Below are 13,214 nucleotides of genomic sequence, written 5' to 3'. Positions count from 1 at the left end.
AATGAAAATTTGTGCCAAATTTCAAAACTTTATATTCTATTGTCCTAGAGCCTGCCATAAATCTTTTTGACAGAGAAAGAAAACAATCAGAAGGAAAAGGTATACATACATATCAGAGCCCCAACAATGTTCTGTGTGATAGGGTTCAGAAATGTTGTACATCTCTCGTGTGAGCGGTAGAAAATGGGTGAAAGATTGAGAGTGACTTTATAAAAAAGGGATCTTTAAAGTAACTAACATTGAACATTGATGTTATAGATCTCTCGCTGATTTGTCCGACAATTCAAAGTGCCAGGATTTAACTGAGATATGTCATTTTTGAGCATCTTCATGTTCTGGCTGCAAGTTTTGTCTTCATAGTAACTACATTATTGGAGGGTTCCCAAAAACAAATGTACTTTAGAAGCTGGTTTTGGAAACAACATTTTCAACTGACTGCTACCTAAACATGATACGGATTTCACTGTGGGCACTGAACTTTTGTTTCGGATGTCACTTTTGGGATTAAAAAAAGGAAGCAGGTTCTCACACTTCCTCTCAGACTTACAAAGCTCCAGTATATCCTGGTGTGCACTTGCATTCTCCGGTCACATGGTGACAGGCAGCCCCATTCTGGCACTGACATTTCTGTTGACATCCCGTTCCATAGGTGCCCACTTCACACTGGGCTTCACAGCGCCACCCTCTGTATCCAGGAGTGCAGATGCAGGCTCCAGTGATGGGGTTACACAGAGCACTGTTCTGGCACTGACATCTGTTACTGCAGTGAGGACCCCAGTGGCTACTGTCACAAGCTAAAGGGAAGGAGATTGAAAACAATCATGAGTCTGATAAACTTTGTTGATAATTCATCATTACTGTGATTGCAAGTTTTTATTTATCATTAATTTATCATTTCATTTATCACTATATTTGGATGGAATTGTAATTTCCTGGTGTGTCCAACCATTGTAACTGGTGACTTGCACACCACCATACACTATTTACTGTTGAGTCTCTTCTACAGGTATAAGACCTCTACGTAGCCACTGCCAGCTGCTAAATTTAGTGTCCAGGACAAAATTAGACCATGTCTGCACCAACCCTTTGTTTGATGATTTACTTATTCTTTATGTTCAAAACACAAAATGTCTACTTCACAAACAAGTGAAAGAGGATCAGAAGAAGGTATTATATATTTTCTTTATTGATAAATGATACCATTAAAAGAACTCACTCACTCAAAAACCATCCACGACAGTTGATCGGTGCCTTGTTCTACAGAGACTAAATGTTATTGTTTTGATGACAATGTTCCTTTCTGTCTGAAAGATTTTATGGTGTGAAAAGAGGAAAAGCTAAATTTGAATTGTTGCTCACTACAAATGGTTTCCCAAAGGGATTAATGTTGGGTCCTATTTATGATTGATGATAAATAGAAATTTAAGGTTTTGATTCTGTTAAGCTGCACTGCAGCCTACCAAACTAGAGCTTTGAAACTGAGCCGTGTGCCACCACATGATTCTATTTAGCAACCCAGAATGGCAAACTCTAGAGGCTAAAACCAAAATCTCCTCAGCATAGTCATGGAAACCATCAGTTTCTACAAGCAGCCAGAGACTCCCTTGCTCTGTGGCAATGACCAAAACCTGCCTCCTTAACCTCTGGCTGTTGTATTAATCGGACCACACCTTACACACGAGTGAGCACTGCCATGTATCTGGCCTTCCCATCAAAATTTATATAGAATGCTTCGCCACAGTACACTGGTAAGCCTGACAATGTATGTTTCACCACTGTTTATTCTTGATGTCTTTCATCTAGAAGAGAACACATCAGGAGAACACTGGCCTCCTGGGGCCCGGCAATGACTGGGGACAAAATAGGAGGGAGTCAGGAAGGTTTACAGTGCATTGCCAGACCTTTAATTATGAGTGTTTACGTCATGAAGGTCTATATTAAGTTCAGGAGAAAGTGAGATTTTTCATAAAAAATACAAAGACTGTAATTTACAGTCAGCAACAACAACTACTTTGGAGGGTTACCATTAAAGGATAATTCCAGTTTGGCTCTTATTTTCGTATATATGGTCAAATGTTTTGGAAGACCATTAAGTCTCTTTAAACATATCAACCAAACCCAACACCTGAGAGCATTATATTTGTGTTCTAATGCTAAATCTGCAATATGTACAAATAGGATGAGCATGGTGACAGCAACACAGAAGATCTGTCTGTTCAAGTGAAGATGTCAGAGACACATTCTGTGCTCAAGTACATAATAAATAATACAATATAAAATAATAAATGACAAATAATAATAAATACATTTGATTTGTTATTGATTCTGTATTTATTTGTGATTGACAAAATAGCAGAATGTGATGAATGTGAATTAAAAAAAATAATGCACTTCAGAGAAATAGAACAACTTCATGGATATTGCTAGTATGATCAATGCTGTTGATGGAAAGTGCTTAAAAGTCACTACACTATTGTAAGATTAGAAAAAAATGACACACCTATTGTAATATACGTACAGTTCTATACATTGTTAGAGAGAGTGGAGAGTGGCCCAAAGCAGTTGTTTAAGGCATGAAAAGGCTGTCATGGGGTGAATACCCATGACTTGGTTTTCACACCTTATGTTAACCAACCTGGGCAACGGCCACAGTAGATGGCTAATAGGCTGTATAGCTTTAGTAACTTAGCCTATGATGGCAATAAAACAACAACAAAAATTCCAAAACCCAACCAAATTCCAATGTAATGTAATTTTCTGTTGTAAAATGATTGAGGTTGAGGTTAATAATACAAACCTTATATATTGTGAAGAATGCAGATGTTTTGTAAACAAATCTGTTGTGATTTAATTTGTATTTGTTTATTTTTCGGTGTTCTTCTAATATTACTTTGAGATGTTGAACATCCATTTTCACTGGCTCAGACAGAGCTTTCATTGACCAATTGCTGAATTGTTTGTCTGTGAGAATTGAGACTCCACACAGCGATAGTTTTGGCTTGCTCTAAGTGAAAGCCGATCTCAGCTTAGTGGAAATTATTTAGGGGGAAAAAAAAATATTTATAAAATTTTAATGTCATGTAATGTAATTCTTCAGACCCAGGCGGGTTCATCACTACAAATGGTCCAAATGGAATATTCACTGATATAATTTCTTGTATCCTGCTCTTGCCCACTGTGAGCTGGGATTGGCTCCGTGGCCCAGAAACAGATAATGATAAAAAATGAATGAATGATATTATTTCCTACATCGAAACAAATAGTTATTTTATACAAACAACACTGATTTCCTTTGAATTCTTCTCCCCTACTACATAAACACGGTCTGATGTTTATGTGCCCTGCATGCAAAGTAACACATTCTGCCATTCCGAGGTCGTTGAAGTGATTAACAGGCTCCTTTTATTCCTCCTGCATTAGCCTACTTCACCCTGACCTAATAAAAAATTGCTTCCTTCCTTATCCTCAGACAGTCTGGCCTTGTGTGACAAACAGTTGTGAGCACTGGCGGGTGGGGGGACGGGGGGGGTGGGGGGTGGGGGGGGGTAGTTGTTCAGATTAAAGATACTAAAATGCTCATGCATAACCCTTCCTGCATTCAAGTCCGCCATCCCGGTGCTATTGTGAAACCTGACCCAGATTGAAGAAAGGCCAAACTCCAGGAGCTTGGGGCTCTTCATCCACTCAGTGGAGAACACACTGTTCTCTTTCATTGGCCTATTCAAGATAGCTGTAAACAAAGAAGACTGCACTTTGCCAGAGTTTGGTCACAAGGATTGATGCATCTCAGTCTGCATCTAGATCTCATATTACTAGCCGCTGTTCATGAGTCACTTCACTCCTCAAGCCAAAAAAAAAAAAAAAAACATGCCATGAGGAAAAGAATAGGTCAAGTGGACAAAAGTTGTATTCTTCTATGAACAAAGACAATGCCCAGGAAATCAGGTTTGGTCATGGTCTTGAGTTGCCCATTCACACAGCAGGAGAGTTCACGTCAAACACATTTTCAGCCACTGTAAATGATTTGATTTCGGAGCCTGGACAGAGCGTTCCGGAGGCAGGACATGGTGCTGCCACAGTGCAGAGCGCACATGATAGTAATGTCAACAACACATCCACTCTCGCCCTTTGAATTAGCTATATGGGGCATTACACAGACTTTATACTCCAACCAAAAGGATAAAATCTGTTTCATGTCCCATCCAACTGATTAAATCATTGGCATCCTCACATGCCGCTTCTCTGGTTAGTGTCTAGATAAGTTTGTGGCTGCATTACATGTGTGAGAGCAGCTAAAAGTCTTGAGCCAGTAACTCGAGCTTCCAGTTGTTGATTGTTGGCTCAGCTCTCACTCTCCACAGTAAGGAGGGATTGGGACCGGAATGTTTTTCCATCTTGCGAGTGATTACCCAGTCTACCAGGCATGGGCAACTCATGGGAACAGAAAATGCTTTTCACACTCATATGGAGCATTCACAGTGAGAGAAAACATCTGTATCATTCCTCCAGTTTAGTATTATGAATGGGAATGTGAGTCCGCCTTTATCTTACAATAAAGTTGTTGCACATAATGTTACCCACAGTTACCATACTTTTATGTGTCTAAAACAAGACACCTACACCACAAACCATCTTCTTTTAACACCTTCACAAGGTAAAATGTTCTCTTTCTCATTCCTGGGAAAAATTAAGAGGCATATCTATTTACACACCAGGATCAAATTTCTTGTCATGGTTAGCACTATTCAACTAGACAAGTTTTATTATACCTAAAAATAACCCTGATGATGCCATCATGATGTCAAAGCCATTATCTAAGTTAGGGATTTGAGTGTCCAGATAAAAAACATGAATTACAGGAGGTGTGGAGTTTATCCAGCATTTACCAGGCAGGGAGGGACTAATGAGATGGTTGAATGTATCATGCGAAAATATATGTTTGGAGCGTAGCCATGAAAAAGTCCATATATCACCATATATCAGCACCTGGACACTGTGACCTCAACCATTGGTTTATGAACTGCTGTTTTGAAGCCTTATATTTGTAATTTGTCCGTCTTGGTTTTCTGAAAACAAAAGAACAATTCTGAGAAGGTGGAGCTGAGGAAGAGTGAGGGCTGGATCTGAGCTGCTCTGATTGTTAGGCAGATTTATGTGTGTGCCATAGTCTCTTAATCACGGTGAATCAAATCAGGATCCATCCCATTTTATGGTCTGCTTTCATCTAAATGCAACCTCAAAAATTAACATCATCTTGTTTTGGAGATTTGAAATTAGAAACTCTTAAGGAAAATGTTCATTGAGCTGATAAATCAATTTTCACATAAACTGCAAAATAATCTGACTTATTTTGACCACCAGTGGAGTCACTGGGCTTGGCTTAAAGGAACAAGGGTTTTCTTTATGACTAGTTTAAGGTAACTTTCTGTTTACCCTTCAAGAAATCAAACTATTGATTAATGATGTTATCAGAAAGTTTTTGGATGCATTTATCACACTAAATAATTACACAACTTTGTTTTTTGCCGAAACACTTTCATGAAATATAATGACCTTCTAGAGATGAGCCTGAGGACAGACACTGTAGGGCATACAGATAATAATGCTGTTCAGTACTGTATATTCTCACAGCTGAATATGAGGCGTCCTGAGCATCTTGTGCTGTCATCATGTGTACTAAATGACGTGCTGCAATGCCCCAGGTCACTTCTTACCACACAGTCTTCTGCTCCTATTATCCCTCCTTACCAGTGAACACAACCTAACCCCATTTCCTGTATTATCCCCAAAATTAATTATCAGATATACCACTCAAATCCACTGACCTATAAAACACAGTCAGTGCATTGTATTCCTAGTCTGATTTTAAAGACATATTACTGAAAGGGGTGCTGAATGAAAATTGGATAGATGATATAAATAACAAATTAATTTAACCTTTTTCAAATAAATACATGTACAACAAACAACAAACAACAAACACTAAATCGTCCACTGAAACATTAGAACACAGTCAAGTCCCTGAATATTGAGATCTTCCAATGTCCGAGAGCAACACAATATTCAGTGCAGTCCTGCTGAATCTGTTCTTTTGTTGTAAGTTCAAAATGGGAGGATCTCTTTGATTTATGTATTCCATGGAAAAAGGTTTTTACAAGCATTTATACAAACACTTTTGGTGTTTCTATTAGAATTATAGTTAAAAATCATCTATAGCTATTTGCCCACCAAAAAAAGAATCAAAAAATGGAGCATCCAACAATGTGACTGTGGAAAAGGAATCAGATCTTCAATTATTCTGGTATTGTAAGGAAGTTGCTCTTTTTTGGATTAGAGTAGGTTAATAGATTTCTGTAGGCCTAGCTTTTATAGCTGCCCTTTAGCTATGTTGTGTTATGATGTTTGGTGAGGGATAGGGCTATTTTAAGGGATGAAATAGAACGAAAAGACTTGAATAATAGCATCACTATGATGGGGAAAGCCTTTATATTTAAAACCTCAAAAAACAAGTTAAACATTGAGCGTTTCAAAAATGTTTTTGAAATTTCAGTGGACTACTGAAAAAGATGTTAACAGAAACAAAAAACAGTGTATAACTTTTGAATTGTATCTGTTTTCTTGTGAAGATGTTTTCTTGTTTTAATGCTTTGGTTTTGCAAATTGTGTACTATGTGTTGTATATCTTTAGAAATGCCTGTGTGTGTATTTATTATGTTTTGTTATGTGTTTAATTAAAAAAAAGACAAAAAAGAATGTAATACACATACCTACTAATGTAGGTAATGTAACGTAATTGGCACCTTTATTTTCCTTTACTAAAGTGAGCCCCCGCACACACTCTCCTTCATCTTTGACTTTTCTGTTTAGACCCATTTAAAATACTTTTTACCAGTAAGTATCTTATACTCATCCCAACTTTAATTATTGTGCAATATCACTTCTTATAAGCAATTTATACTTTCATTAGGTCACTATTCACAGAAAAATGGATGCTCACGAGAGAGCAGACAGACACGCTGGGCTTAGTGGGGCCCAGGAGAGCCCCAGGACCCATATGCAACAATAAGCTCCTTTATGAAAGGCTGAAACTGAAGACAGCAGGGGCACACCCTGTGGGCTCCTCATGCATATCAGCTTATAGCCTTGCACGGAGACACATTCATAGACTCATAGACAGAAACAAAAATAACCTCCCACAGACATTGCTTAAGGACTGTCTGCAAGAATGATGCAAACAACATACTTCAAGTTTCAACCAGTTAAAGACCCCAAACATGAATAGAAAAAGAAAAAAAAAAGATGCAAAGTCAGTTGTTTTGTTAGCCTGTTCAGAATTAAGATATTCCCACAGGGAAAAAATGACAAGTACAACATCAGGCACTGTGTCACACTGTGACATTTGCTAACATTTTGTCTTCAACACTCTCAACACTCACTCCTTCTTTTCCCACTGTGCAACTAAAAATATGTGCTTGTTAAAACAATAGATCAAACATAAAATTGATTCATCTCACATGTTTTCGATCAGCTCTGAGGCAATGTTTACATTCTTATTTGTCCATGATAATTACTGCATGGTCATGGTTAGCGAAAAAGGGTAGTTCTAGTTGCAGTCTGGATCCTATGTGAACTCCAGTTCAGTCTGATTAGATAGGACATTTCTGTGAGCTGGCATGCTCATCCCAAATTCAATTCAATTCAAGGCCTTTTTTGGTTGAGATGCAGTGGCCATAAAAACATCCACCACAATAATAACAACAACAGAGTGGACTACACCGATGCTACCTATACTTAACAGAGTCAAGCAGTGAGATGGCTGAAAGAAGGAGAAGGAGAAGAAGAATTTATATCTTGTGGTATCTTGTGGTTCTTTCAAACAGGAACCAGGCAAGGCAGGAAGTTAAGATTCTTGGTGCAAGGGATGAGTACAGTTAGACAAGATGGATGAAGCTATCTACTATGTAAATAACTGTGTTAGACTGCTTAGAACGCAGCACCTGCAGTACACAACTTACACCACCCAACGCCTATGTTTGAGGAGGCAATACAGTCACTGTTGAAAAAAATAGACACCAATTGCCCATAATGAAAATGAAGGAGCTGCATGCAGCTGGCCAGAAGTGACAGAGAGCAGCTGATGGGTGATGGTTACAGAGGCTGTGTGTGGGTGTCATGGATTTTGTTGATAGCTGAATAAAGAGCAGAAGTGTAAATACACTTCTGTGCAGGCTAATTTAGTTGTAAAGTAATATCCTCCTCCAGTGAGGACCTGCTGAGCTCAGACAGACCACAGTGAAATAAGCACAAGTTGACAGCTGCTGTTTAGTTCATGACAACATTTGTCACAATTAGACTTTGTATTGACAGGTTTTGTTAGCCTCGTTCATATAGTGGTGATTGTACCCTCTTGGTATGCGGGAAACTGAAGTTCGATTCCCTGACAAGGAACCCCAGCCACAAGGCGCCTACTAGTGGTACTCTTGTGCCGGTCCCAAGCCTGCATAAATGGGAGGGTTGCGACAGGAAGGGCATCTGGTGTAAAACTGTAGCCAAAGTACTCATACAAGTCACAGGAAGCTGACTTGCTGTGGTGACCCCGATAAGGGAAAAAGCCAAAGAAGATTTTTTTTATTTGTTTTTATGAACATACCCAGTTATTTTGTCATATAAATACAGTGGGTTGAAATAGTAAGGATTCTATTTATAGGTCCATACGGTATAAAAGGTAGACCTCCTTTGCTTATAAATCAGGTCTTGATTCTAAATTACTAACTAAAATATTCTAAATTACTAATATGAAAATTGAGATGGTTTTAAGGAATGAAGACGATAAATATATGCTTTTATGTAGATCAGCACTTTAAATAAAACCAAAAAAAGTGTAAGATACAGTATGAGGTACAGCAGAGAAAGTGTCTGAGGCAAAAGAAAATCAAAGCCATAAGAACAGTGCCCTGCTGCTGGGTTGCTTCTCAGTGTTGGTGTTTGTGTGGTCAGTCAGTAAGATGATACAACAGTCTGCTTTTTTTTCTCCTGAGTGCTTTAACAGAGTCACACACAAAGATGTGGCCCCTCACAGACAGCAACAGCTGGAGGACTTACCGCTGGAGCAGTTGGAGCCCCCCCAGCCTGGTTCACAGTGGCAGGTGTTGGGGGCCATACAACGACCGTGAACACAGTTCTCTGCACAGTGAGCTGGATGAAGGTGGTGGTGGTGGGGGTGAGGGGGGGGGGGGCAGGAAGACAGAGCAGAGATCAGTACAGTCACAGAGACTTTTACAGAAGACATCTGTATTAGAATGAGTCACGCAGGATAAATGAGCCTCTCTTTAACAGAGATGTAGCCACAGCTCTTAAATCTTTATTCCATTATAGCATTAGGACCTGAAATTTCCTTGTTTCCATGTAGTACATTTCAGCTTTATGATTTCATTGCTTTTGTTTTTGCCCACCTGATAACATCATCTTTGACATTTCTAAGTAATGCTAGTAATAATAATAATAATAAAGCTTTACTGATATAGCACCTTTCAAGAGTATAAAAGCCATAAAGTGCTTTACAGAGGCAATAAAACAAAAAGAAAAAAATATACATACAGACATAGAACACAGTAAAGGCACAGTAAATAGACAGAACATATAAAAGATAAAATCAAACAAAGGCAAGTCTAAACAAATGGATATTAAGCTGCTTTTTGAAGGTGTCCCCAGTGTCTACAGATCTTAAATTCAGTGGGAGACAGTTCCAAAGTTTAGGTGCCACAACCTCAACCAGGGTTTTCAGAGGAACTACCAGCAGGCCCTGATCTGAGGACCTCAGAGACCTGCTGCAGTAGATCTCTGATGTAGGCTGGTGCCTGACTGTGCAGAGCTCTATATGTGACCACAAGAACTTTAAATTGGATCCTAAATTTAATGGGGAGCAAATGGAGTCACATAAGACCAGTCACTATCTTCAACTTCATCAATGTAGCATCAATCAACTTTATCAAAGCAGTGGTGTTTAACCAGAGACCACCCTGAGAAGAGTGTACATGAAATATAGGGAAAAGCTGGTTTAGTATCCATACTAGCGCATGTACTCTTTCATTTCAGTTGGTGCACCATAGAATTTAAAAGTGTGGCTTGTTCCTGTTTGACCTCAAGCAACTCCTAGCCTTGTTAAGCTTTGATGATATATGAATATTGGTACAGAAACACTGCACAGGCCGTCACAAGAAAGTGCTATAGTTTAATATGTGATGTCATAACAAGAATAACAGCCGTCAGAATTCATTTATTCAAGTCATTTATTTAGTGGTGCATTTATGTGTCCCCCTTTTTCCTCATTGTTTTCATGTGTAAGTGTTGTTAATTGTATCCTTATCCAGATCAGACATTCTTCACAATTCACAGAGTAAGTTGCTAGATGCAGCACAGCCTCTGTAGTGACTCCTATATGCCTGATAGCAGTGTTGGCTTCTACCCTCCAGGACAGAACAGCATGTCACAGATGAACCAGAACTGCAGCTTAGTATATGTTTATAAGAGCTTTTTCAATGAAGGAAGCCAAGATAAAGAGAGCAATGAGCCCAAACCACAGAAAATCTGTGTTAATGTAAAACAAAAGACAACAAAGTCAAATGTGCATGGAAAATTCTAACTTTCACTGAATTACTCTAAATTTTTCTGCATTTTTGTCCAAGTGGAAAAATAATTACACTAGCAAGGAAAAGAAGAAGAAAAGGAAAGTGAAAAAAGAAGATAGAAAAAGAAAGAAAGAGGTACAAGGAGGAAGTGGGAGAAAACAAAAGACAGAAGAAAAAGAAAAAGCAAGAAGGAAGAAGAAAAATAAGAAAGAAGTGGGTTAACAGCAAGAAGAAGGAACAAGAAGCAGAGGAGGTAGAGGAAGGAGAAGCTCGAATTGCCAGCAGCTGGTATTGTAGCAGTGTGTTACTAAACCTGATGACTCATTTCATTAATGAAACTAGTCTATACTTTTTAATATGATTTCCGATGTGAAGCAAAAATCTGAATCCAAAGTACATACAACACATTTCACCGTGATGCCCTGTCGGACATGAACATGCTGCAGTTCAGCTCACAGGAACATGTGATAGTTACTCATACAACAGTATACAACAGCCTTTTCATATAAATAAAATCCCCTCTGAGATCCTGGGGCAACACATCTCTGCTTGCATCAAACTGTGTCTCTCTCACACACCCACACACACACACTGTAACTTTCCTACAACCAACAACCACTCATACTCTGTTAACATAATGCTTTTATTTTTACTGTCACTTCTGAACACCAGTTGTTGTTTTCGCCACTGTGGCTTCACACCTGTCACTGCCTGCTGGCCACTGAGAAGGGTGAGGCAAGGCGGGGGTCACTGTAATAACCACACATGTAAGGACACACAGGTTTTTTGTTTGTGTGACTAGTGACAGTGATGCAGCTGAACTTTGCTTTTCAGTTTCCTCAGCACAAAGATGCAGTCAAGCCAGTGCTTATGAGTCCCATCATTTGCACACTCCTGTTGGTGATCAGCATTGTCGTTTGTTGTGTCACTTGTACCCAGGGTTACTCCTGAAGCAAACTCAGGTTTGGATATGCAATGTCCACATTTGACAAAAGTGATCAGTTCAGTTGTGAGTTAGGAAAGATTTCATGATTCTGACACATCTATGACTCTATAGACAAATGACTGACAAGTTGGAACCATTAGCAGATTATGATCATCTTTACATTTGTGTGTGTGTGTGTGTGTGTGCACTCACGAGCACAGATCTCTCCATCCTCATAGAAGCCCGGGCAGCATTGGGACTTCCTGCGGTACATGGTCTTCTCTCCTCTGCGGTATGCAGTCCGATAGCTCACCCTGCACACAGAGAGGAAGAACACTTCTGTTTACTTTGTGTACATTCTACTGCATTGAGTGTCCAGCCTGTCCATGGAACTAGGTGTCACTTGCTTTTAACGGCATTTCTTAGACCCCGCAAGACCGAAGGCAGTCTGAGCTATTAAACGTAATCTTTCATCATTATACACCACACCATGAAAACCGGAATAAAAACAGGACTCATCATGTTCTTCGCAGTAACTCATTACCCTCTTTCATTTACAACCCTCAATTGAACTTAATCCACATGGGTTCATTTCACTTTGGTATGGTAGCCCAGTCGCATTCCAACCAGTGAGCCATAGTATTTACATTTATAAAGATAATAACTATCACAATGAATATATCATTACAATTATATAAGTAACTTAGGTAATAGTTTGGTAAATCTGTAACAGTAGGGCCAGACCAATAGACTGAAATGTCTCTGACTGACTGACTAACTGAAAATATTTCCATCACTGTTTAGCCAAATAGCTTGTCACAGACACTAAATAAACCACTACAAGTTTTTTTTTTTTTTAAAAACTGCAGTTTACAATGAAAAAGCCACGCTAACACCTGTAAAACAGAATCTCATTGCCCAACAGCTTACAGCAAATATAACAAGGTCACTAACTTTTCAAATTCATCACTCATGTTGCTTTCACCACTGATAGACAAGGCTTTGAAAAGACAGTGCTAAATTTGCACAAACGCAGTAATTTTAACTGAACAGACAAAAGAGAGTGAAAATAAGGTTTATATGTTGAATAGAAACTGCAACTGGTTCTATCAAACAGAAGAGGTCTGACATGAAGAGTTGCTGCCCTTAAAAATGTGTTACCTTCTGGAGTTGAGGTGAATAAAAAAAAACTAAATTGGCAGTTGTGTGCGCTGTACGAGAGACTGAAGGAGAAAGCTATTCTGTTTCTTCTAACTTTGTCCGTAACAGATCATTAGACAGTAAATACAGCTGGAATCAAAGCTCAGTCTTGTTCTTTCATTTATATTTATTTTAGTAGATGAGGTTGTCTTGTTTGACCATTGTTTAGTCTGGTGATAAATGGGCCTGCATCCCTTGTCACGAACATGAGATACTTCCATATTTTAAGACTATGGAGTCCAAAAAAGAAAAAAAAAAATAGTGAAATGAAATTTGTCAATAAACTGTCTCACCCAGAGCATGCTGAGCAACCCTGGACCGAGTAAGCGTGTACAGACTATTATTAGACACATGAGTTTTTCAATAATTCACTTTCAGAAAAATTATTTTAACGCTAACATTTAACAGATACCGGCTCTTCATGAAAGTACTTATTGTTGCAATTATAGCCTGAGTGCCAC

General features: G+C 38.8%; 1 protein-coding gene across 2 annotated transcripts in view; it reads right to left on the bottom strand.

Annotated features, from left to right (window-relative positions):
• Positions 1-13,214, bottom strand: part of megf10 (multiple EGF-like-domains 10) — a 42,797-nt gene that overhangs the window by 18,083 nt on the left and 11,500 nt on the right. For both annotated transcript variants that reach the window (XM_029515311.1, XM_029515312.1), the window contains exons 4-6: positions 11,767-11,867; positions 9,103-9,195; positions 548-794 (exon numbers count right to left, since the gene is read on the bottom strand). In XM_029515311.1, the coding sequence (XP_029371171.1) occupies positions 548-794; positions 9,103-9,195; positions 11,767-11,867 (441 nt within the window). The remainder of the gene's footprint in view (positions 1-547; positions 795-9,102; positions 9,196-11,766; positions 11,868-13,214) is intronic.

This window comes from Echeneis naucrates, chromosome 12 (genome assembly GCF_900963305.1).
Source record: "Echeneis naucrates chromosome 12, fEcheNa1.1, whole genome shotgun sequence".
Taxonomy (NCBI): Eukaryota; Metazoa; Chordata; class Actinopteri; order Carangiformes; family Echeneidae; genus Echeneis; species Echeneis naucrates.
The sequence above is the reverse complement of the archived record's forward strand: the minus strand, read 5'-3'. Positions and strand labels throughout refer to the sequence as shown.